The 23,603-nt window shown below is 53.3% G+C and overlaps 6 protein-coding genes across 6 annotated transcripts; all 6 read right to left on the bottom strand.

Annotated features, from left to right (window-relative positions):
• Nucleotides 1-311: 311 nt before the first annotated feature.
• On the bottom strand, nucleotides 312-1,796 carry NECHADRAFT_74752 (uncharacterized protein; the record flags this gene model as incomplete). The annotated part of the gene is made up of 1 exon (XM_003053476.1): nucleotides 312-1,796. One exon carries the CDS (start codon nucleotides 1,794-1,796, stop codon nucleotides 312-314), a length of 1,485 nt encoding a protein of 494 aa, XP_003053522.1.
• Nucleotides 1,797-2,617: 821 nt separating this feature from the next.
• On the bottom strand, nucleotides 2,618-4,453 carry NECHADRAFT_31019 (uncharacterized protein; the record flags this gene model as incomplete). Its single annotated transcript, XM_003053475.1, has 1 exon — nucleotides 2,618-4,453. The coding sequence occupies one exon, from the start codon at nucleotides 4,451-4,453 to the stop codon at nucleotides 2,618-2,620; it is 1,836 nt and encodes a 611-aa protein (XP_003053521.1).
• A 2,420-nt stretch (nucleotides 4,454-6,873) lies between these two features.
• NECHADRAFT_57368 (uncharacterized protein) lies at nucleotides 6,874-10,092 on the bottom strand. Its single transcript, XM_003053474.1, has 2 exons — nucleotides 9,333-10,092; nucleotides 6,874-9,274 (listed from the first exon to the last, which is right to left on the bottom strand). The coding sequence occupies exons 1-2, from the start codon at nucleotides 10,042-10,044 to the stop codon at nucleotides 7,182-7,184; spliced, it is 2,805 nt and encodes a 934-aa protein (XP_003053520.1). The 5' UTR covers nucleotides 10,045-10,092; the 3' UTR covers nucleotides 6,874-7,181.
• Nucleotides 10,093-15,776: 5,684 nt separating this feature from the next.
• Nucleotides 15,777-16,868, bottom strand: NECHADRAFT_74749 (uncharacterized protein; the record flags this gene model as incomplete). Its single annotated transcript, XM_003053473.1, has 1 exon — nucleotides 15,777-16,868. One exon carries the CDS (start codon nucleotides 16,866-16,868, stop codon nucleotides 15,777-15,779), a length of 1,092 nt encoding a protein of 363 aa, XP_003053519.1.
• A 436-nt stretch (nucleotides 16,869-17,304) lies between these two features.
• NECHADRAFT_32063 (uncharacterized protein) lies at nucleotides 17,305-20,777 on the bottom strand (the record flags this gene model as incomplete). The annotated part of the gene is made up of 5 exons (XM_003053472.1): nucleotides 17,305-18,938; nucleotides 18,993-19,539; nucleotides 19,589-19,731; nucleotides 19,781-20,476; nucleotides 20,540-20,777. The coding sequence occupies 5 exons, from the start codon at nucleotides 20,775-20,777 to the stop codon at nucleotides 17,305-17,307; spliced, it is 3,258 nt and encodes a 1,085-aa protein (XP_003053518.1).
• A 2,006-nt stretch (nucleotides 20,778-22,783) lies between these two features.
• NECHADRAFT_98779 (uncharacterized protein) lies at nucleotides 22,784-23,401 on the bottom strand (the record flags this gene model as incomplete). Its single annotated transcript, XM_003053471.1, has 2 exons — nucleotides 22,784-23,320; nucleotides 23,375-23,401. 2 exons carry the CDS (start codon nucleotides 23,399-23,401, stop codon nucleotides 22,784-22,786), a joined length of 564 nt encoding a protein of 187 aa, XP_003053517.1.
• Nucleotides 23,402-23,603: the final 202 nt, after the last annotated feature.

Genomic DNA, 23,603 nt, shown 5'->3' with positions numbered 1-23,603 from the left:
GATGAAAATGAGAACCTTTTCTAAAGAGCCAAGAAGAATGGTGGTAGAAGAACAAGTAAGAAGGAATTTCGGACAAGTGTGATGGAGATAGGCGAGATATTGTTGTAGACCATGAGGAAGGGATACGTATTAATGTTGATGGAATTGAAAGTGGTATTTCTAAGTCGATAATCAAACATCCCTTTTCCCAAACCTTGGGTGACACCGTACGCCATTCTCCAATCGTGTAGCCTGTTTTCCAGTATAACAATATGCCACGGGTAGAGTGCATAGCCTGTATAAGTCCGCCTTGCAAGATGCTCGGTCTCCATCTAGTCATCGGTCTCGATGCCAATGGAGGAATTCTTGAGCTCAATCTCCGACTTGAGCTGTTTGATGGTCTGCTCGATACGAGTACGCAGGATCTTGTTCTGGGTGCGAGCCAGCTCAGCCTGCTTGTTGGCCAGCTGCTTCTTGAGGTCATTGATAATATCCTTGACTCCCTGCTCTTCATCACGCTGGGCACGGGCATCGTCATCGAGGTCCTCGTCGTCATCGTCATCGTCGTCATCATCAGAGACCTCTTCAGACTCGTCTGCCTCGATGCTATCGTGGATGGCCGCCGGGGTGTTGACCTGTGTCGTTGTGAGAGGCGTGGGCGCATCCATGCCGGTTGCGGGGGTCTCGGCGAACAAGTCGTCGGCAAAGGCGGCCTCGAGGTCGGCTTCGAGATCGTTGTCGTCGCCAAACACATCCTGGCTCTGGAAGTAGTCCATGCCGTCGTCCATCTCGCCCTCGGCATCCTCTTCTGCTCCGTACTCGTCCTCCTCCTGCTGCCTCTCGTCGACCCACTCCCATCGCGTTGAACCCGCCTTGGCGTCCTCGGCCAGCAAGCGCTCGACCTCTGCCTCTTTATCCTCGATCTCTTTACGGCTGATGGTCTTGGCGAATCTTCGGTTCACACAGTCGTGCATAGGCGGTGTTAGACCGTGCGGCCATCGAAAGTGCTGGTCAATCATTGACGGTAAAGGCGCTTGTCTCGCTTCGGCTTCATTGGAGACCTTTTGGAAAACGAGGAGCATCTGGCAGATGTCGGCCGACTTGAGGAACGATTTGCGATCCCATGTCTTCATGGCCTCGGTGATAGTAGGTAGATCGACCATGACGGCGGCAAAGGGTTGACCCTTGACTGTCATGACGGCGCGCCGCGTGTCCTCCTCGAAGAACTTGAGCTGGACGTCGGCTCCTCCCTGAGCGCGCGCAATGCCCATCTTTCCATTTTCCATGCACTGCCGCACATATTCGCAGTGCTCTCCCGGCGGCATCCTCAGGACAAACTGTTCCTCGATCGAAGGGTCCTTCTCGCGATCGCTAGCTTCTGAATCGTAGCCGTCTCCTGGCGGGTGTACGGGGGCGCGCCCCTTTGGTTTCACGACCAGCGTGGGCGTGACGCCCGACTTTGACGCCTTGAGCTTGATCTTTGTTGCCAGGTGCTGTTGGGCGGCAGATAGGGGGAGATCATCGTCCAGCTCATCGTGGGCGCGCTTCTTGCTCTCCACGAGCTTCTGGGTCGGCTTGGTCTGCCTGCCGGCCTTTGTCTTTGGCGGCGGGGGCTCTGCGGGCGTCGTCGGCTGCGACTTGCCAATCTTGAGCTTGACCTTGCGGGGGCCGCCGCCCTCTGTGGGAGTCGCTGCGGCGGAGGAGGTCTTCTTGGTCTTGGCCTCGACGAAGGATGAGGACCGGCTCACGTTGATCTTGAGACGAGGCTTCGGGGGCGCTGCAGGCGCGGCATCGGAACCGGGTGCTGAGCCAGACATGGCGGCGACGGGGGAGCTCTAGGCTCGAGGAGGAATCGTGAACGAGGCTGGCTGTGATGAGCTTCTCTGCTCGGCGCAGATCAAGGTCGATAAGTGGACGAGCTATCGCGATTCGGCCGGTGGTATCTCGATCGCGTCGGAAGTAGAATTAAAAGTAGAAGGCCTCAGCAAGGCGAGGCGATGCTGAGAGAGTGGCCAAATGCCGTAATCAATGTATCAATGTTGGAGCTCATGTGAATGAAGCACGATTTGGGTCGAGGGTCGAGCCGCGCCTGCTCCTGCGCGGAACAATGATGATGAGCGCAGAGTTGAGTGGCTTGGACCCGCTTTTATCCAGTCTGGTGCCTGAACAATTGAATATGAATTTCATTCATAAACAACAAACACATGCAGTTTCCAAGTGCTTGCATAGGAATATTAACTAGAAATTCATCCGTATTCAAACTTCACCACCAATTACTCATTTTGCTAGAAAATGGTTGGATACGTCAGGAGCTAACATGGCAGCAAAGTGTGCCACTTACACCAGCTATCTCACAACGCAAATGAAGCAACAGCTCATCAACTGAAAAGAGGGTAATGGTTTGGAAGTTAGAATATCTGCTTCTAAAGGACTTTTGTCCAATACTGTATGTTCAAGTGCTTTTTTCGAAAAAGTAAAATAAAAGAGAAAAGATCGGTATCATGCTGCTTTCCAGAATCAACGCCGACCAACGCCACCCAATGCCTGCCTTGCCTCATGAAAAAAGATGGTGGATTATGAACTCAACGATGGATGAGAAGATACTATCGTATCCTTCTCCAATTTTGGGTGACTGCCATTACCAGTCAATGCCAGTCCACCCATACGATCCATCCACGTTCTTCCAGCCACCCTTCTCCATGCCGTCCTCCCATCCCATCATGACGGCTAGCAGGCGGCATCCCATGGCACTCACTGCGCACACAATCTTGTCACTGGACTCGGAGAGTACAGCAAGGTCCATCATGTACGCACGCCCAATGAGGCTTCGCAATCTCAGCGTTTCCTCTGATGGTGGTGCCATGTGTCTGGCTTCTTCGTTCACGCCTTGAACGTTGACTCCAGCAGGGGCTTCGGCAGCATTGTTCTTGCTGTCAACGCCCAGGTTCCAGAACATGGCGGCAAAGAATCCGCCCTCCCAGCCAAACGTCTTTTCAACAAAGTTGTGGAGCAGCTCCGAGCTGCCGTGGGCCTGGTCGATCGCTCCCTTCGAGGCCAGCCGGATTCGGTCCTGGGAGAGGACGACGTTTGAAAACTGAGGCTCTTCCTGCACTGTCGGGTCATCCGAAGCGAGGAGGGTGATGTAGTGTCGCTGCTTGGGATCCTCGAGTTCGGATGCGTTGTAGTGTTCGTCTACAAACTCTTCGGCCTGTTTGAGAAAGACTTCGGCTGGGATGTAGTTGTCACGATACTGAAACTCGAGCGGATGCTGGTCACCATGGCGAATGTGAAGACCAACAATGGGCGCACGAGTGGTGAGTGTGTCTCCCATCTTGGCCCTGGCCTGAAGGCCAACCACACGGTTATCGACATAAGCCTGGTCATCCTCGCTCAAGGCGAAAAGATCCTCGAATCCAGTGCGTGCCAGTTGGAAGAGGTCTTTGACAGGGTTGTCGGTGCCGGCAATACGGTGGTTCTTGGCCAACAGCGCGGGGAAGACTTCCCTTGCTGTAGCCGCAGAGACAACCAAGTGACGGGCCTGGAAGGGGCAAGGAACCATGTGGTGTCGTGGAGGCGGTCGGCAATCGGGGACAGGAGGGGCGTCAAAGATCTCAGTGTAGGGACCATAAGCCCAGCGGGAGTCGACGATAAAAAAGTCTCGGCCTTGCTGCTTGGCGAGTCCGTAGAAAGTCCACAGCATCATGAGCGTGTTTCCAAGGCCGGCATCCGAAGTCTCAAGCACAAAGGTCATGGAGCTCTCGCAAACAGGCTTGTACTTCATGTGCTTCTTATCCAGCCCAACGAACTTGCCCTTGCCCCTAGTCCGCATTCCCTTGCCCGGTGGCAGCAGACCGGACCTCTCAGCCTCGTAAATGTCAACGAAATAATCGTCTTGGGCATCATAGTTCACAATCTCCTGCTCGGTGATTGGAGCCTTACGGTGGAGGTCTCGGGCTCGCGAAGACACTTCTCGGCACTGGCTACCCATCTCGGCGTATTGTTCCATGGTTAGGGGGAAATCGTGCTTTGGAGGAATAGAAATAGTCCACTTGGAACGACCCTTGTTGTCACTGATGAGGATAGGAGTCGGGAAGTCGGGCAGGTCGTATTGTCCAACCATCTCAAACTCTTCCTGGCCAAAGTAAGGCCAGACGGCGGCGGGAATGACATCGGGGTTCTGAAAGGCCAGGCCCATGAGATAGATAATCGAAAGCAGCGCTCCGAGGAGGAAGAGTCGTCGAAACACTCGGCTCGGCCGAGTAACCAGGATCTGACTCGAGGTCCTCTTCGGGGGTCGAGGTACCAGCGCAGGAAGAGCTGGCGAAGGTGGCGGAGAGAAGAGAAGGTGGTTGAAGCTGAATCTGGAAGTGGTAGAAGAAAGAGGTCCACGATCCTGAGCGTTGTAAGCGCCAGCTCGGCGCAGGTTCAGCGCTGGCGGCACAACCAACATCTTGGATTGAGTCGGGGCCGACATGATGAATTCGTTTAGAAATGAGTGTAAGTGAACCAAACAATCAAGTTTGGACGGTTGAATGGGAGTCGAAAATCGAAGATCGAGGAAAGCTCAGAGAGGTTGTAAGATAAGGTCAGGATTCCGGAGACGGCAAACCAGGTCGTTCTCGAAGGGAGATCTCTGACTGTAAAGGAGTGACAAGAAAGAATTGGGGTTGTATATCCGATGCGGGCTTCAAGCCGTTGGTGCAACCGGAGCAAACACGGGTCGAGTTGCTGATAATGGAGAAAGACGGGAGCTTAATCTCATCCGCGCCGATTCTCAGACAATGTAAGATAGAAGGTCGGATACGGCGGGATTCGTCGTCATGAACGGGATCGGGGTCATCAATTCGTTTCGCAAGCCCATCCAGCGGTTTGTTTGCTACAAGAAGCAGAAGCGTCCAGTGGGACACACAACGAAATCGTTCGTTTTGTTGGGTTAGAAAAAGGGCGGTCCAGAAAATATCACCGAGTAGGCGACGGAGAAATAGGACGGGGGTTTGGAAGGAGCGTATGAAGAAGCAGATGAAAAAGTGCGGTTATAGTGAAATGAAGACGTCAAGCCTCCAGGTCGCGCATGAGAGAAATGAAGCCAAAAAGCAGGTGGTGAGAAGAGAAAGGAAGAGAAGAAGGTCTCGAGTCCCCAACGTGTATGGATGTTGTGTTGCTCAAGAGTGGAAGGAAGAAATCTGGCGAGTCCGTCCCAAGATGGGGCTGGCAGGGAGCATCCCGGATGGGAAGGAACCTCCGAGGCATGGTCTGCTTCGAGATGCTCTAGCCCAAAGTACCTCACTCAGATCCATGGATTAACAGAAAAGCTAACGCGTGAGCCGTCATCATGTTACCAGGTATGTTACCTGACGCCGCAGACAAGGCGTGACAATACCTCCTCCTTTGAATGGCTCAGTCGCTAGAAGAGGCGCGATCCCACTCTTGCATGGACATGTCACCGTTAGCCTCAATCCTCGAGCATCCTTCACGCCAAATGACCTCCAACTAATCTACACATAGAGTCCGCTTCTCAGGCCATATCGCCAAGTAATCAAGGCTAGACCCGTGAACGAGGTCACGCGGCGGGATCACTGCTGAGCAGCAACACCAAAAGGGAGTGGCCGTCGCAGGTTGATTGCGCAGGGGGCGGATGGCTATCGTGTACAGCTCGGCGCACAGACTCGAGCAGGAAAGAGATGTTTCTCCCGCCGTCACAGCATCGACGCCAGACCGTGATCGGGAGACACTGCATGTTGCGTTTTCCGACAATCAAACGTCACCCACTGTTACAGACAGACATTCTCGACCGGGATGCCGTCGATCATCGAGTTTGCCCGCTAACCCGATGGCAAACACCAGCGCGAATGTAACTTTGTCAGCGGCAACCGAAACAGACCTCCTCTCCGACTCTTCGTATCTCTGAGTTGTCATGGGCTCACGAACCTTTGTCCTCGACGACGACTCTCACTGACCCTGGTCTCGCGCTTCTGCAAGGTACAGCTCCTGGCTAATCTTGGTGGGGGACTTTCAACTTTCGCTAATTCTAGACCTGTTTCACATTTGGCAATTCTCAACGGTGTGGACCAATCAGCGGGTGTCCTAGTCTCAGTCCATCCAACGGCGCTCCCCCAATTTCAACGACATTGTTGACGGCTTGAAGCTCTCCTTCATCTCAACTCTGTCCGTTGGCCTATGTGAGGTTCTCAAAAATGGTGTTTATAGTGACAATAGCCATCATGAAGAAGAAGCTATCGACAACAATACATCCGTACTCCCTGTAACACTACCCACCCAACCACGCACCCTCTACCCAACCTCCCACCTCCCGTGTTTCGTCCTTGTCCCAGCAAACACGACTCGCTTCCTTGCATAAACCATGTGCCAACCTTCTTCGTGCCCGACTGTCTCGCCATCTGCGTCCCGGTTCATGCTACAGATACTCTCCGCATCAGCCATCTCCCGTTCCAGCATAATCCATGTCAGCCCATCATGGTGCTCTAATCCCTCCTCCGAGTTTCAACACCCGCCCACTGCCTCTTCAAGAGATGGTTGTTTGCATTCACTGACATGGGCCAAGCGAGCCAAGACCTTTGTCTTCGAGCCATCGTGACATGACAATCCAACCCTCACTTTGCTCTGCACACAAACAAACAAGCACTTGCATCAGGAATTTCTATCATTCTTGTCCTTTCGAGTTTATCTTCTCTCATTCCCCGTCATTATCTCGCCACAGCAACTCAACCGTTGCCCGTTGATTTCCGCCACCAAGTTTCCTTCCGCCGTCCATCATGTAGTAGTAGTACAGTCAACGCCTCTCTGCGTTAAGCACCAAACAAAAGTCAACCAAGGAAATTCATGTCACAGTATAGACATCTGGCCGCCTGCTTCGCTTCCTGGTCGCAATAAATTAACTCACATAACACAATGCGGGACGTATCTCCCCGAGTCCCGGAAATGAACAACGCAGGTGCCCACATTGCCAAAGAAACAATCAAGTCCTCCTAGAACTGGCCATTCCTGTGTTTCCTTGCCTATGACAAACGAAAGTAAAATCGGGTATAACGCAAACAAAATCCCTTTTCCCCTGAGAGAATAACTTAGTATCCCACCTCCTTAACGCCTGTGTGAAACGCCTTTTCACTCTGTTCTGTTCTGTTCAAAACACTCCCATCGCTCTCGAATCAAGGAAAATATCACTTGTCTCTCTGCATCCCCTTCTATGCCTCTGCCGGCACAGCCTTGGGCTCTTCGATCGGGCTCGGTGTTGGTGTTCGTCGTAGCGGCTCCATGCTGGGTTCTGCTAGCGAGTCCATCTTCGGACCGCTGGCCATGTGCAAACTTCCTCGCTTGCCCCGGACCACTTCTCCAGACTCGACTCGATCTTGAAGCATCTCATCGAGAAGATTGTTCATCTCATCAACCCCTCGGCTTCGCTTCTTCTCGCCTTCTGCTGGCTTCGTTTCAGCTGGCACCTCAGGGTGCGATTCTTGTTGTGGAGGCGGCGATCGAGGTTCAACTGTTGCCTCGGCCGTGTCCCGGGATCGAGCCGCAGTCCTCAATGCAGCCAGCATCCTGTCCTTGTCGTCCAGTCTTGCTCGCAAATCGGCAATCTCGTTGTCCTTCTCTCGAAGTGCCGCAGACACGCTATGGTCCTCTCCGACCATGATGCCTTTGTTCGGCGCAGCGAAGCCCACCGATGCTCGGCTGGAGCTTGTACGACGGGCCTGGAGGAGTCGCTTCTCTAATGTCGCGATATACCGGTTCTTGTCCATGAGATCTGCCTGGAGGGCACGGTTCTGTGCCGTCAAAGAAGCTGTACCGTCTCCAAACTCACCAGCACTATCGTCATCGACCTCGCCCATCTCGTCTCCAATTCTCTGACCACCACTAGACCGTCGTCCAATGGTGGATGATGCCGAGGTCATCGATGATGTTCGCTCCAGGAGCGACCTACCGCCCACAGACGTAGCGACCGATGAGCGGATCGATGCCGGTAGTGAGATTTGGGAGAAACGAGCGTATTGTCCAAGAGAGCTGATGGATCCATTCGTGTTGACACCGATCGATTTAGAGCTGAGGATGAGTCGGTTCAGGTGATCGATTCGCTCCTTGAGTGCTGTTCGGGCAAGCTGCATCTCGAGAATTTGTTCCTCGTGTCGTTCTGCTGCCTCAACTTCCCGCGCCTTCTCCTCTACCTCGTTCTGGATCTTATCCTCTTCCGTCTCCTCCTTCTTCTTCTTCTTTGCCTGAGAATCCAGTTGCTGTCTTAGTTCCAGAATTTCCATGCGGTAGCGCTCAAGTAACACCCTCGCGCCTCCTTCACCACCAGCTCCGAGGGCTTCCTCGGCTCTCTTTGCGTGGCTGACAATGTTATTCTTGGCTCTCGAGGCGAACTTGAGGGTGTTGATAGTCTCCAGGGTGTGGTTATTGGCCAGCACGGCGCTGTTTCCTGCACCGATCTGGATGGTGCAGAGGATACTGACGAGTGAGTTTCCGGACAAAGCTCCTTGCAAGAGCCGGGTGAGTTTGCTATCACGGTAAGGAAGATGCTTTCCTTCCTTGTCTCCACCCTTGGCCTCCTTCTCTTTCAACTCTGAAAGCTTCGAGATGACAGTTCCTAGGGTGAGCAAACTTTTGTTGATGTGAGCACCCTCTTGTCTCCGCTCTTTTGACTCGGCGGCCTTTTCAGAACCAGCAAGATCAATCAAGCTCAGAGTTGACACGCGGACACCACCGGGAAGAAGGCCAGATCGCTTGCTCTCCCCAGCTGAGCTGGCACCTGGCATGCGTTCTCGGCTCTCAACGACGATCTGAACGACAGCGTGACTTCGCGAACTGCGAGCGTTGAACTGGGTGCTGGCTGTCCTCCGAGCCTGGTCACCTCGGGCAATGACACGCAGAAGCTGAGTGGGACTCTGCACAATCTCCTCCTTTAGGGGAGTAGCATAGACACCACGCTTGCTGTCCTCGCGGAGCTTGATCTCATCCTGTTGTCCGCTGCCGCCGATGCCGCCAGCTGTCGACATGCTCAGCAAGTCATGAATCTTTTCGTTGTAAATCTCAAGGTAGCTGACTCGCAGCAAAAACTCTCGCGAGGGTGTTTCTCGGATGTAAGAGAAAATATCAGTGATAGCCAGGGGGATCACGCCTGGTGATGAGGCAGTTCCTTGCATCGAAAATGTCTTGCCTGTGCCGGTCATGCCGTAGGCAAAGACGGTACCATGATAGCCCTCCATAACTCGTCGGACTAGCCGTTTTGCGATGTGATCGTATACTCGGGAGTTGTTATCGTGAGTCGTAAAAACGTTGTCTAAAGCAAAGCGAGGTTAGTGATGCTCGCAGCCAGCCACTCTCAGGAATTCACATACCATAGAAATGATCCCCGCCATCTTTTCCTTTGAATGAAATAAGCGACTTGCGCCCATCAACCATCCATTCGCCGTCCGGACTTCCATTGTTACCATTAGCATCCGGTCGGACTCGGACGCTGACCACGACGTTGCCCTTTCCATCGTGCTTCGATGCTCGCTTATCAGCAGTGGCATCGGGCTTCTGGCTCGAGCCTTCTACGGGATCATCATATGTCGTAGCTGATGTTGAATATGAGTCTTGCGCCGAAGAACTCCTGCTCTGGGGTGGTGAAGAAACACTAATCAGACCATCAGACATGCGCACGCTGGTAATTGATTTTCCATCGGCGCTGCCATTGAGGAAGCTGGGGGTGCTCGAGCTAAATGTGCTATACATCGAGTCCTTGTTGGCCTTGGAAGGTTTCCTGGATGTTCGGTTCTTGTCGACGGGTGCTCGCGGGCTAGGCGGCACACGGGTATCACCTCTGGGTGGTTGTGGGAATGAGTTAATGCTAACGCTCTTTCGGATAGTCTTTCCCGCGCCGTTTACACCAGCAGTAAGCTTAGACTGCGGGAGTGCGGGTGATGGGCTAGGAGGAGCGAGGCTCAGTGTTGAGGGTGTTCGGAGTCCTGATCTGGGAGTACCAGGTGCTGACTTGCTTGAGGTCGATGAGGGGATATTTCCGGTGCTCTTGCGCGTCTTGCTCACGGGCAGAGCGGGTAGGGCCATGTTTGGTGGCCCGACCGAAGGCCGCGATGGCCGCGGCAGCGTAGTCGTCATGGCAGCGTGTGTGATGAAATGAAGCGGGGGAAAAGTCAAGAGAGTGAAGGACTCGCAAGCTCAGGGCTAGTAGCCCGGTCGAAAGTCTGGTTATCCGTTCAAAAGGTCGGTCGGTCCATGAACTCCCTGGGACGATGACGACAGGTCGAATGATGGCTCGATTGGATTCAACGCCAGTCTCGATCGCGGAGGGCGCTCGATTCGCAAGGGACAGAGAAATTTCGATAATGCTTCGACGACGTCCTGCGCAAGGGTGGACTTGTCTGCGGCCGATCAAGGGAGGAATAAATCGCTGGAACGCGGGTAGACGGGGCGGACTCGGGAGGGTGTTTCTCTCTCGGAGGCTGGATGGATTGACCTGGGGTCTGGTGGTCAGTGACTTTGGGGCAGTCGACGGGACTAGCGTATGATAGCGACAGGAGGCAGGTTCCTGGTGAGAAGGCAACAAAAAGGATGCAGGCTGAACAGAATGGAAGCAAGATTGAAAGAAAGTTAACCAGCAACGTACTGAGCCGTCGAGTATGTCGAGGGAAGGAATTTCCAGTGTCCAAAGAGGGATGTAGTTGAAAGGGGGTGCGGCGGCGTTGAGGAGCGTTCCAGGTGCCCTCGTCCAAGTGAGCGACACAACAGGAGATGAGGAAGTGAACCCTTCCCCCCTTCGTAAAAAGCAAAGACCACCACGAGAGAGCAAGGTCCCAAGTCCAAGCCCAGGTTGGGAGCTAGACTAGCGTGGGTGGATGTTGCGGATGATGGTAAGTGACCTTGTCCGTCTCTTTTTTGCAGACTGGGGCACGGTGACGATGCCGGGTCCTTCTGGCGTCTCGGGGTCGACTAACAGGACCGGGACAAGAAAACACGGATCAAGATCAGGACCTGGCTGGCTGAATGGCTGGTGTACTGGCGGCCGATGGTGCGTGATCGATCTTACAGGTGCGCTGTAGTGTTGTAATGTACTGCCCGCGTGTTGCACAATGGTAAGCGCTGGGTCAGGTTTGATGGCTAGGCTGGGCCGGGCTGAAGCCAGAGAGATGGAACCGAGGTCGCCTGGATGCCGGCGTCGATGCTAGCAGCTGGGGACAAGATGAGATGACGAGTGATGGTTCTAGGTATGTATGACACAGTCCAGCTGAGATTACCGCAAAGAGTGCCGCTTTCTGCCCTGCTCTTGGTGTTGATGAAGTGGGGAGGAAAAGAATGAGAGCCTGTCGAGGCGAGTCTGGAGGGAAAGGAAGGGCTGGGACAACTGGGATGCAGTCCCACACGCGTGCAAGACCTGTGGCAGCGAAGTGCAGCAAGCACAACACAGCACAAATGGATGTATTGGATGTGGGCTTCTGGCGTGAGTGGCGTGACGTCGCGGGTCTAAACGGGTCGCAGGAAGGAAGACTTGAGTGAGAGAGCGACGAAATGAGTGAGAAAGAGGGAATGAGATTGAAAACGAAAGTATGGTGAACGAGAGATGAATGGAATCAAAAGTCGAATGTGAGAGTGTTGAATTCGAAAGCGTGTTTGTTACGTGCTAACGAGCCTGGTTAAGGTAACTCTGAAAACGGCTCTCACAGAAAGCACCTGAGCTGGGCAGAGAGGCCCGACCTGACCTTCCAGGTATCGGTACTGCAGCACCAGAGGCCGGCGCCGGTTACAGTGCGTACAGCACTAGCGTTTTAGCTGGAAGAGAGGCCGCTAGAGGAGGTACCAGTCAACTGCAGGCCTTTACGGTGGACATCAAAGTACCATAAACTATAACGCAAAGACGAAACACGCCGAACAGCGGCATCACAAGGCGCGAGGTTGTACTTTACAGGGCCGGTAATTACGATATGCAAGCCGTTCATATTCTCGGGTTACATTGGGCAAAAGAGGTCGACCTAGCCTCTCCGGGGGGGCCACGGCCAAAGCCGCCCGGGGTCGTCGACAGGGGCCCAGGACGGGACCACTCAGCGAGCCTGAAGGCATCTTTCTTCCCCGGTCGTCCTCTAGGAAGGTGGAGTGGGGGGCCGCGGGCAGCCAAAGAAAGGAAAGAGTGGAGGGGGGCAGAAAAAAACAAATCAATTTGGAATGGACCCAAGGAAGGAAGGGTTCAGGGATCGAGACTCTTGTGAAGGCTCAGCATGTCAAAAAGAAGGCCATCCAATTGCACTACATGGACCCAAGTTATCCAACGCTCTCGCTTGCAATGCTACTGCAATAATACCCGTCAGATAAGCTGCCAGAAGACGGGAGCTGCTCGATGAGGTGGATGACAGTCTGACTCTCGCCGGGCAACCTAACCTCCATCTCTCCACAAGTTCGTCCGTCCTTCGGCTGGTTGCGTCAAGATCGATCCCGTCCGTCGTACAGTAGCACTCGGTCCGTCCGTCCATCCTCTTGTCAACTACTAATTGAACTAATAAGGTTGCGTACCTTAGTTCCCGACATAGAGAGAAAACCTCAAACGTGGTGGAGGAAAGCCATGTCCGAGAATGGTCCGTTTCAAGCAACGTTGTGGTTCGAGACCAGACGCCTCCATCACCTTGCTCTCTTTTCTCTTTCTTGACCAGTACGTACGCCTCTTTCATCTCATTCTGCAATGCGTCCAGTTAGTGAGTGATACGATACGAGTTGACCCCCCTCTTTCTTCCGAGAACAGCTCTCGTCTCCGAGAATTCCAAGCCCTCTTTCTCTGTTAGCCCTGCCAAGCAAGCCCTCGTTCCCTCTTGCAGTTGCATCCCAATCAATAATTCAACCAGTAATGGCAGAACATTGGGAATAAAATAGAAAAAGGAAAAGCTGACATGTCTCACACAGCTGCGTTTCTCGCGCATCTGCTCCCCTGCCAACGCCCACCTGGTCCCGATACGGCTAGGCTAGCCTCGCCTCGGCCCTGCCCTGATGGACGCCCCTTTTTGTTCCTTGTCGATGGAGCCCTCGTTGTCCAACAATCTTTCATCACATCACACGCCACGAGGCTCGCCTGCGAAGACTTCGCAGTAGAGACCTGCCTGTCATCTGCAGTCGAGATGATGTTGCAACTCAATGTTGCTTCCTCATGGCATTCTTCATGCAATTCCATCCAACAGCATATCAGCATCTTCCAGCCGTGTCACAGACTTGTCCATGATGCGTTCATTAGTCGACATTGCATGTTTGTGCCATGGATGCAGATCCAATCCGTACCTGCATGCCCCTCCTCAAAAGATTTGCACACTCACTTAGCATGCAGCGCCTGACCACATGCTATCGACGCCCCCGGACTTGCGGAGACGGCGATAGCACGCCTTTAATGGAGCACAGAAGAAACTATACTGGACGCGTTATAAGCGAGGCGACTGTGCGTGCGTACGTCTGCCGAGCCATGGCCAGAGCGGCCCGAGATGTATGCACAAGCAGGCACAGACAGAACTGCCTAAACTCCACCGTCAGCATCATGGACAGAGCACGAACCTACAGTCAGAGACGGGCTGAAGCCACGATGCAACGCACGATCGTAATGGCCTTGAAGCTCCGAGCCGACGTCGTCCTCGATTACTCATTAAGACATCGCAAAAGAGCCCCATGGCTTGTCTCATCCAGGGCCCCCATGATCACAGTGAACCAACTGGTCGACTCTCAACCCGCCGCCTCGTCGTCCACCATTGGCTCGAGTCCTAGCCTTGCTGTGGATGCAATTTCAGCAGCCCCCCAGGGCTTGGCTGCTAGCACGGTTCGTCAATGGGCATCGAGAGTTGTCAAAAAGCCTGAGGGGGGACCCCTTGTCCGTGCCCCTTTTACCAGGACCCGGCAACCCAGCCATGAAGAAAAAAAAGAGATGGCCTTCGAACCACCCGACGCCAGAGCCTCGGCGAAAAGGATCTAGCAGACGAGGGAAAACTAGTAATATCCCATCGATAGCTTCGGCATTGCTTGCCAGCCCAGCTCCAGCTGTGTGGGACGAGGCGGCCAGATCTCGTTGCTCATCGCTAGAAGAAAAACTCGCCTCTTCTCTCGCCCTGGTCGACATGGTTCATCAGAGACAGCTTCCGCCGTCTCGGGTACACTATCAGCCCGCTTCACCTTGAGAGGCTTTGTCTGCTTACAGGGGTAACAGCTTCGTCATGCTTCCTCGGTGTGATAGCGACGTTCACTTGCTTGAACATTCGGACTATCAGTAAACTACTGTCGTCTCCCCTGTTGTTGCGTCCTCGAATCCCTCTTGAGTTGGTTCTCTGCTCATCTTGGTTGCTGAACACCATTCCCGCCTATCATGAACCTCAGAAGCACGTGGCGTCGTCACCTCACCCACTACTAACCGCGCATTAGTGTCTATGTCCTGAAGACGCTCCCCAGTGGTTAGGATATGCAGCCTGAGCAAGCTGACGACCGAGAAAACCGGGCGCCCTATCAACTATGCCCGCTGATTCGCTCCTTCGCGACGACTTGATGTCAAGAGACAGGGCAAGCCAAAGGGAGATATCATTCCATTGGAGGGGTTGCACAGCATCACAACCTCAGCAAGGGTCATGTTCCTCCCCCCGAGATCGACATCGCATTGCCGATATTGCTTTTGCCCCTCCCCCCTTTCTTTCTTTTCTTCTTTTCCCACGCAACGGCCTGGCTCTTTTGACTCTGTGTGTGTGTGTGTGTGTCTGAGCCGCCCCAGGCGCGACAGCCCTTGCCTCGAATCGTTTCCACATGGCAAAAGGCAGTCCATTAGAAAAGCTCGAGAGGAATTCGAAACGTGCGCAACGGGCAGGCAACGCTTGCCAAGACATTCCGCGTTCGATCAGTTGCATAGGATTGTCACATGTGCAAGGCCTAAAAGTTCGATATCGAGGCCGTGCTTCTTGAGATCGGCATTAATATCATGTTGGTTCTCTCGTGTCATGTATATGCGCACAACAAGCACATTGATACCATGCACATACAGTAGTTTGCACCCGTGCAATTCATGGTTGCCTCCCTCTTCCCCCGTTCTCTCCTCGCTGAGCCTAGACATTTCTCTCGACAGGGGGGAAGGGTTACATCAATCCAACCGTTGAACGGAACAGGATATCCCTTGTCCGTCCGCACAAGGGAATCGAAACCTTGGCGAGAGCCAAAAGCAAAGACGAGGCCACCAAGCCCCGGCCAGAGTTCCACCTCCGCTGTAGCATCCCCGTTGGGGAGTTACTCAAGCTCATTGAAAACGGAACTTGATCTCTACAAGCATTCCAATATCCGAGTCAACTTGTCTTGTTGGGTTGCACGTGGAGTTTTGCCTTTTCAATATCCATATTTTTTTATTTTTATTTTTTTCGCATCTAGACTCAAGCCAACATCACTCACTTCTCGAGCCGCAACCGGTCTGAGTCTTGTGTGTGTTCATCCGGGAGATTAAACTCGTACGTATCGGGGACTTCTCCGAGCTCTTTTTCTCTCTTACGAGTTTCAGACGGTATTCCTCGGCATGGAGTAATGCACTCGCAGTGGGATTGTCTCGTCGAGTCCACCATTTCGCTTATGAGGCCTTCAACTCTGCCGCATGAATGGAGGCTCTCGGTCTTATCCGAACATAAGTCGATTCAAGCTTGGCAATCTATGCATGATGTACATTTCGAGCAGTTTCATCTCAACTCGACTCAACTGCCGTGTTTGCCTTTTCCATGAATAACGCCAGACCACATGCCCATCCGACAAACGCCTAAAGTAAACTTGCCCGTAGAATACGTAGATGCCCTTTCGGTCTATCCCCCCAGTGCTCTCACCCCCCTCCCCACGCTGCCCGTCTCAAACACTTCGACAACTCCCAGCCCAACAGCCTCCCCCAGCACCCACGTCCACTCTACACCCCAAAACTCCTTCCACCGCGGTCCGTATAGGCCTCCGCCCTCGAACCGCTCCTTAAGCCAGCTCTCCGGGGCCTCGCCCCAGCGTGTCCGTCCCATAGCATCTCGTACCCATTCCACGGCAGCTGACGCCAGCTTAAGGTGTCGGCCGTGGCCAGGTATTGCGAGTCGGAGGTCGGATCGAGATGTGGACGAGTGAGTGAGCGCCGGGGAGCCGCCGCCTCCTCCGGCAAGATGGATGGCGTTGCGACCGCCCACGGCTGAGACGGTGCCCGAGGCGAAGCGTGAAACGTGGTGAATGGAAGTAAGCGTCGTGCGGTCCTCTGGCCGCATATCAAGAGTTCCCTCGGGTGCAGAGGGTGTAGAGCTTGTTAGGAATCCCGCCCTAACAAGCTCATCCGCCTGCTTGCTATCCAAGACGCCATGTGGCAAGGTCTGCGTAGTCGTATTCTCCTTCAAAAACACTCTAAACTTGTTTCTCGTATCCCCGCTCAGCTTTGCTCTCTGCAACATGTCTTCGAGATCAGACATCTCGATCAACGCCGAGCCCATCCCACCGCGTCTCTCAACTCGGACTTTGCGCACGACGCCCTTTAACGTCAGCTCTGCTAGTTCCCTCTCCACCTTGCCAGGTGAGCGAAGGACTGCGTTGAGATGTCCTACTGTGACGAGGGGCGCCGTCGTAGCGCGGTAGTTGAGCACTTCTGCCGTTCTTGTCGAGTTGAACCCTTTTGAGGGAACTGGGCTGAACATGCGGGAGCGGATGTAGCGCATGGCCTGTACGACATCTCGAAGGGTGAGGTCCTCTTCTAGTAGTTTCGCCAGCCCCATATCGTCGAGCTTGTCCTGAAACAAGTCGGCATCTTGGTCCTTTGCCTTACGTGCCGGTTTGCGAGGTGCTGGTGATGATGGCTTGCGAGTTGCAGGTGGTCTGAACGACTTTGTAACTCGTCCTGACTTGCCGAGGATGGATCTTATAGTTTGAGGCATATTTGGAAATGGCGATGATCGTTATTGGAAGTTGTCTGTTCCGAGTATCTCAATTTTGCAACTCCAAGGCTGATATGTCGTTTTACGCCCTTCGAGGTGGCAACCCGGTGGAGACACCAAACCCTCAGTATTTCTCCTCAGCACTTGAGCGTGTATATAACAGCAACCCAACAACACCAGCAGGCCGATACACGATATGGTTATCGAAGCACAAAGGCAGGATGATAGTAGAAGATGAATGAAGGTTGCTGCCTGTGTAGAGATTCCAAGGAAGTAGATTACCCTAGATGTGGTCGTTTCAACCTAGCTGCTGACTAACCTGGTTCATACCTACCTCGTGGGTGGCCATCAACAGCATTCCAGTCAATACTCAACATTAAGTGTCATATTTCCAAAAACTAATATTGATTGGTCATTTTGTGGTTAAACATGCGGCCTAGCCCGCCGTCGTCAAGATATACGAGGTGATGGCAGTCATCCTCTCACTGGTGAGCTTGAGAGATATCCTCAGCAACTCCCGTCCAACATCTGGCTCTTGCTTCTCGATCTTGGCCCAGTTGTCCCTATCCATCAGCCAAACCACACAGTCTCGCTCCACGACCGCCGTGGCCGTTCGGTCAGTCTCTGAAAAGAAGGGCAATTCCCCGAGCGTCGTTCCAGCCACGATACTCTCGCATAGCCAGCCCTGCGGAAGGTCGTATTCGGCGCGGACGATGCCTCGTTCCACCATATAGAATCCGTTGGCTTCCTCTCCCCGTCGGAAGAGGACAGTGCCAGCTGGGTACTCTCGTCGTGTAAAGTAAGTCGTTGCAGGGAACCAAAAGTCCTCATTCTTGTCGCTCAGTCCCTGGAATATCTGAAGCATGAGCCGAAGAGGTTCCTTGAAACCCTGCCACTTGGTAGGACGCTGAACCTCAAGGTTACTCAAAGCATCGCGGGCGGCTTCAGCGAGATGGTTGCGTCGTGGTGAGTTGAAAGGCGGATCGAAAGATGACAAGCCCGACGTCTTGGCCGCGGGCACATCCAGGTTCTGGGCTGATATGCGCTTCAGGGAGTTGAGTTCCTCCTGTCTGGCATAAAGGGTCTTGAGGAGTTCGTTCTCGCAACTCTCCAGGGCAGAGTTGAGGTTGGGCAACATCAGGACCTCAATGCCATCACTTCCGAGTCCAACGGCCCTCAGGTTGCGACCAAGCTGGCTCTCAGCGTCAACGCCACTAAGGACGAGAATGACGTCCTTGTTGTCGAGCAAACGGCTAATGGTGTTGAAGGCTTCACCAGCAGAATAGTCCAGCCCAGTGACGTGCCACATGTCCAAAATCAAGAACTTGATCGGCTGCCTCTCAAATGTGCTGTCCTCCAATAGGCCTCGAATCTTCTCTTCCACGCTGACGATGGTTCCAAAGAAGAGGTAGCCTGTGAGCTTGACAATGTAGATCTGCTTTCCCACCTCGTGCAGATAGTGATGCTGTGAGGGGTTGCGTCTCACAGTCGAAGTAACAATGTCGCCGGAATAGTTCCCACGAATAGCAGACACCCGCGAAGTCTGCAGAACGAGCGACACAAAGGCCAGCAAGATGCCAACTCCAATGCCCACAACAAAGTCATGAATGCCCATGACCAGGACAATCACCACAACAGTTAGATACTCGGCCAACTTGAGCTTCTTGCGAGGAAGCCAGAGAGCCTCGAGAAGCAGCTCAAATCCGAGATCGTAGATCAAAGTGCCCACCATCATGACAGGAATGAAGCCGATGAGAGATGGGCCGATGACCATAACACCGAATGTCGAAGCTGCCAGCATGTAGCCAGCCAGACGGCTGTTTCCGCCTGATCGCATAAAGAAGACGGTGTTTGCATACACTAGGTAGTTCTGGATGCTACCGAAGCACCCAGAGAGAAAGTTGGAGTAACCGTGAAGTCTCAGCTCCTTATCGAGGTCGGCATGATCCTCTCCGCAGTTGAGAGCCAAAGCAGGAACGTTGATTGGAACATGTAGAATGCCGAAGAATGTGAGGGCGAGCATGGCGGGAATACATTCTGCAACAGCGTCCCACCGAACGAGCTTGAACTCTGCAGCCATAATTAGCAAAAGGATTCGTCAAGGATCCAAGGAGTGTCACTCACTGTACAGGGTATAGAAATACCACCAAGGCTCGCCAGAGGGAGGACCTTGGAATATCCAGCCATGGTTGCGCAAGTCATCCACATCCAATGCATCAAGCGCAAGTACAAAAAAGTAGAAAATGAGGGGAATCGCCAGAATAAACAATGGCAGAAAGAATTTGGACGTGATTTTGGACTGTCCATAAAACAAAATAATGGCCAAGGCCAGGGGAGTCACCCATAGTGGTACAGTTGCAGGGTCTGTCAGCTGCTTGAGTGTGTCGAGGTTATACTGAAGACTGCCATCGAGACGCGCCGAGACCTCAAAGCCAGTTGCAATCAAGAACCAGCCGACACCACCGATACAGCCAATCAAGATATGTCTGGGAATGAAGCCCACCATGTAACCGACCTTGAATCGGCCCATGAGATAAAAGACGAGACCGGTCAACATGGCGCTGACCGAGAATGACACAATAGTGGTGGCGATCACGGCATCGGGGTTGTCTTCCCCAACAACTTCGGTGATCTTTGCAGCCATGTTATGGAAGAAGGGTACCACTTCGATCTGATCAATGTTAACTATTGAATTAGAAAGTCAAGATGAAGGTACTGACCAGCTCAGAGCCAACCGCGCCCTTGAAAATACTCCCGGATGAAAAGGCAATCTGCGAAACAATGGTGCTAACGTAGAAGACTGAGATGCCCGCTGAACCAAGATGAGAGAATATTGGCTTTCCTAGAGGAAAAAGGATCATGCCTGGTTGCGTTAGCCACTGTCTGGAAGCTTCAATGCCTCCAAAACTCACCATAAGATAATGCGTCCAAGATGTTAAGGAGGAGTCCAACGGCGACAGCAGGTAGACATGAGGCAGGGTTGACCACCACCGAGTTCCAGAGCGCACGGTGATCCCATCTACTCGGGTTGACAGCGACGGCAACGCTATGGGTCATTCTCTCTTCCATCTTGTGACCGACTCCTACGAGGTTGGTGATCCATGGGCGTTTCGTTGGAGCCTTTTGGCCCTCGAGATCCGACATGTAAGATCGCCGACCACCCGACATGATGCGCGTGAGCAGAGGTGTTTGCTCCGTGGCATCGTCCATTGGGTGATCAATTCGAGACTCTTCCACCTGCGTCTGATTACCGTCTTCGTTTTCGTCGCCATTGTCGGCGTCCTGTTGATCGTGGACGACTGATTGTGGAGGAGACCTCTTGAGTAGGTTTGCTAGTACCGACGGCCCGGCATGCGCTTCCGTGTCGGCAACTTCGCCCTCTGGCGACGGCGGCTCCGAGACTTCGACGATGGTCTGCGAGGAGCGCACGTTGTCGAGAGTGGACGCATCATCGCCAGTCTCGGACTCTGCAGCCTCCTGGTGGGAAAACCTCGCCCGTTGGAGAAAGGCCGGGCTCTGCAGACTTTTTGGGTCGGAGAGCAAGTACGTCGCAAGCTCTGCAGTGTCTTCGCGAACGGTTCGGGCATTCTGAATACTGTCGATCGGGACTGCAGTGGAGAAACATCAGTTTCAAGATCCGACAAGGTTCTCTGGAGCTTTGGCGCACTTACCCAAGCTGTCTCGCACGGATCCATGGATGAAGGATCTGATGGGCTCTCTATGACCAGGAACAGAATTTATCGACGACGGTCTCGGAGTCGCAATTGGGAGGTGAGCGCTGTGGCCATGGTGAGCATGAGGAGGGCTAGAGGGCTCGCCGCCTCGCAATTGCGCCTGGTCCTGATCGCGCTGCGAGGTCGAGCTCAGAGCCCTCCTGCGCCATGGAGTGAAGCCCAGCGGCGACGACATGATTTGCTCCCAGCCGGCTTGGGATGCAGCTAAAGAGCTAGCTGCGGGTGATGTTGCATGAGCACAGAGGAGCAATAAGAGCAAAAAACAACAACGAAAAACTTTTCAAGGCCGAAAAGGGAGGCTCAGACACGATTGAGAAAAGATCATGGAAGCATTCCGAGCCAGGTGCTCACAAGAAACTGGGTTAGGATGGGATGGATGGCGAGAATTTCGTGGGGAATCGAGTGACGAAATTCAATGACGGACGGGAAGGATCCCATGTGGTGGGTCGTATCATGGATGGCACTATCAAAGTTCAAGTCCGTCCAGCGCCCGCACACACAAGACGGACAACGGGTTATTTACTGTTCAGGTGCAAGTGAAAAGATGCACCATCTCCTGACCAACAAGGCTCTCGCGCTGGGGTTCCATTGCTGGGTCCAGAAACAAACTCGCCTCCCTCGTGCTACGGACCCGAAGGCACTAGACTCAACTGAAGCAGTAGTTCTTCTCTGGATGGATCCTTGGCTTACAACCATGCGACATGATTGACATGCACAGCAGCCTCTTCTCGTGCATGGACCCGCCTGGGGAGACCGAGAAACCCACTAACAGCCGCCACGGCCTAAGGAGAAGGCAACCAACACGTCCCAACGGCCGCCCAGTTTGGCCGGGCGGGCCGAACTTGTGACTTTTAGCGTAGAGGTTTGCTCGGACATTGTGCTGAGTTGCGCTGCGCTGCGTTGCTTGAGCGAGAATTGAGACGGGATATGTTAAGGAAGAGGAATAGAGTCAATCTCCCAAATGTCACTCGGTCGGCGGGAACCTGGAATGGACGGTCGAGAGGAGTTGGCTATCCATTGATGGCGGGCCAACCTGGTTCCCACAATCCAAGCAGACATGATACCGAGACCTCACGACGGGCGTCAACACGCACTAAACCATTGCCTTTCTGCCGGGGCCGGGGGTAACCAGAATGCAGACGCGTTTCATTTCGCTTGACGAGCGGCCCGTTGTGGGATTCCTGTGCCCAATTGAGGCCAGAAACCTCCATTGCTCAGAGAGGCCTGGCTCTTGTTCAAACACCTTGGCCCAATGGCAACATCTTATGCACCTCTATCACAAGCCTAACAATTGCGTCTCCTTGCTTCATTCTTCACACGGCATATGACGCAAGCTTTCTGCGTCTTGGTACCATATTCACAGAATAAACATCACACCAAGGAATTGATTGCCTGATATTGACGTTTAAGTCGTGATGTGATGCTTGGCCTATCCAGTTGCACAGTAGCAGTTGCACCATCCAGCCAGTTTCAGTCGCATTGAAACCTGTGATTCGTCACAGATAAGCAGCATCAGTTGCAACGTGTATTCTTGAGACATTTCCATTCGTTATCGAAACATTGCCTTCTAGGGTCTGGAATATGGGTTGCGTTCGTCAAGTAATCAGTTTCGTCAACTCCCTTACTCACTATGATGCGACCCCTCATGCTAACTTAGCAGCTGGATCTCTCAACAATGTCAACTCCACTGCCTTGCGTTTAGTTTCACTATGAGGGGAAGGTCATGTTCTCCACAGGAATATCTTGCCTTGGGAATACCATTCCTATGCTGAGGGCTATCGTTGCTGGAAACGGTCCGACCTGTGATTCCTCACCCATTCAATGTGAGGAGGTTAAAGATGTGGCTCGTTTGGTGGCATCTCTACCCCATATTGTGGCTTGTGAATCTCCAATGCAACCCGAACAAGAGACGAGAGAGGGCCGTTTCAACATTTTGATATGACATGTGATGATGGTATTCATGGTCGTTAAGCACAGGGTATAATAACTCGAACAAAATGATGGCTTGCGCTATTGTTTAAGCTTTGGGTCGAATCATCCAAGCTTATGCAGATAACCCTGCGCGATCAGCCGTTCGACGTCTCCCTGACGTACGTAGAATTGACTGTTCTTGGTCAATGTAATCGCGCTTCAGTCATGGTCAGTCAGTATTCTATCACCCAAGAGGCATCGGCATGGCACTCACCCATACTCCGTCTGGATCTCGCCAGCATCTTTGAGTACCCGAACGTCGATGAACAGATCCCGTGGTGGCTCTAGGCTACCTGTGAGATCGATATCCGTCCATTGGCCCTTGTATGCTGCCAGAAGGTCGCTATACTGTCTGACATAGTCCTCCTCTTGCGGACTCAGACTGCTGGTCGGGGCATCGCTGGGCCCAGGACCTCCCGATGTAGAGTGGCCAGCGCCGTCTCGCACTTGTTGGCCAGAGAGGTCAACAACGTCTGCTCCGTTCCACACCAGTTTTTCCAACTTGTCCGTCCGTGTCCGATGATATGCAAGTAGACATCGCTTATTCCTTCGCATCGAGAGGTGGTTCACCAGCAATGTGCAGGCGACGGCCTGGTCAGCGCTGGGGTCGAATGAGCCTTGGAACGGCTCTAGGAGTTCGGCCACATCCTTATCGAGATCTCTCACTTCTCGTGCTACGGCGCGAACGATCTCGGCTTGATACGGGGGAAGATGTGTTAGGTTCTGGGTTCGCTTGGCATGTTGGACCTGCATTCAATGTTAGCGACTTGGACAACCGACACGTGACGGAGATGATTGTACCAGCTTGTTGCCCAGGTCTCCATACATGGTGAAGTTAACAACACAAACAGAGTACGTACGTAGAGCCTGCTTGACGGTTCACCAAAGGGAAATTCGGACAAGGGATGGGCTTTGTCTATATCTCGAGGGATGGCATTCTAGTCATGATGCAGCAAAGATTTGGCGTCGCGTAATGCAGGTGACCGCGCCTGGTGGGTTCCATTCGTCGCGCGTCCGTGGATTCGACTAC

Source organism: Fusarium vanettenii (assembly GCF_000151355.1).
Source record: "Fusarium vanettenii 77-13-4 chromosome 1 genomic scaffold NECHAsca_1_chr1_3_0, whole genome shotgun sequence".
Lineage (NCBI taxonomy): Eukaryota > Fungi > Ascomycota > Sordariomycetes > Hypocreales > Nectriaceae > Fusarium > Fusarium vanettenii.
This window is presented reverse-complemented; position numbering and strand designations above follow the sequence as displayed.

Excerpts from the sequence above, each read along its gene's own strand:
- NECHADRAFT_57368 (XM_003053474.1), bottom strand. The coding sequence starts at position 10,044 with ATGGCCCTACCCGCTCTGCCCGTGAGCAAGACGCGCAAGAGCACCGGA. Across the intron at positions 9,275-9,332 it reads TGGCGGGGATCATTTCTATG|ACAACGTTTTTACGACTCAC; the intron begins GTATGTGAATTC and ends GCTTTGCTTTAG.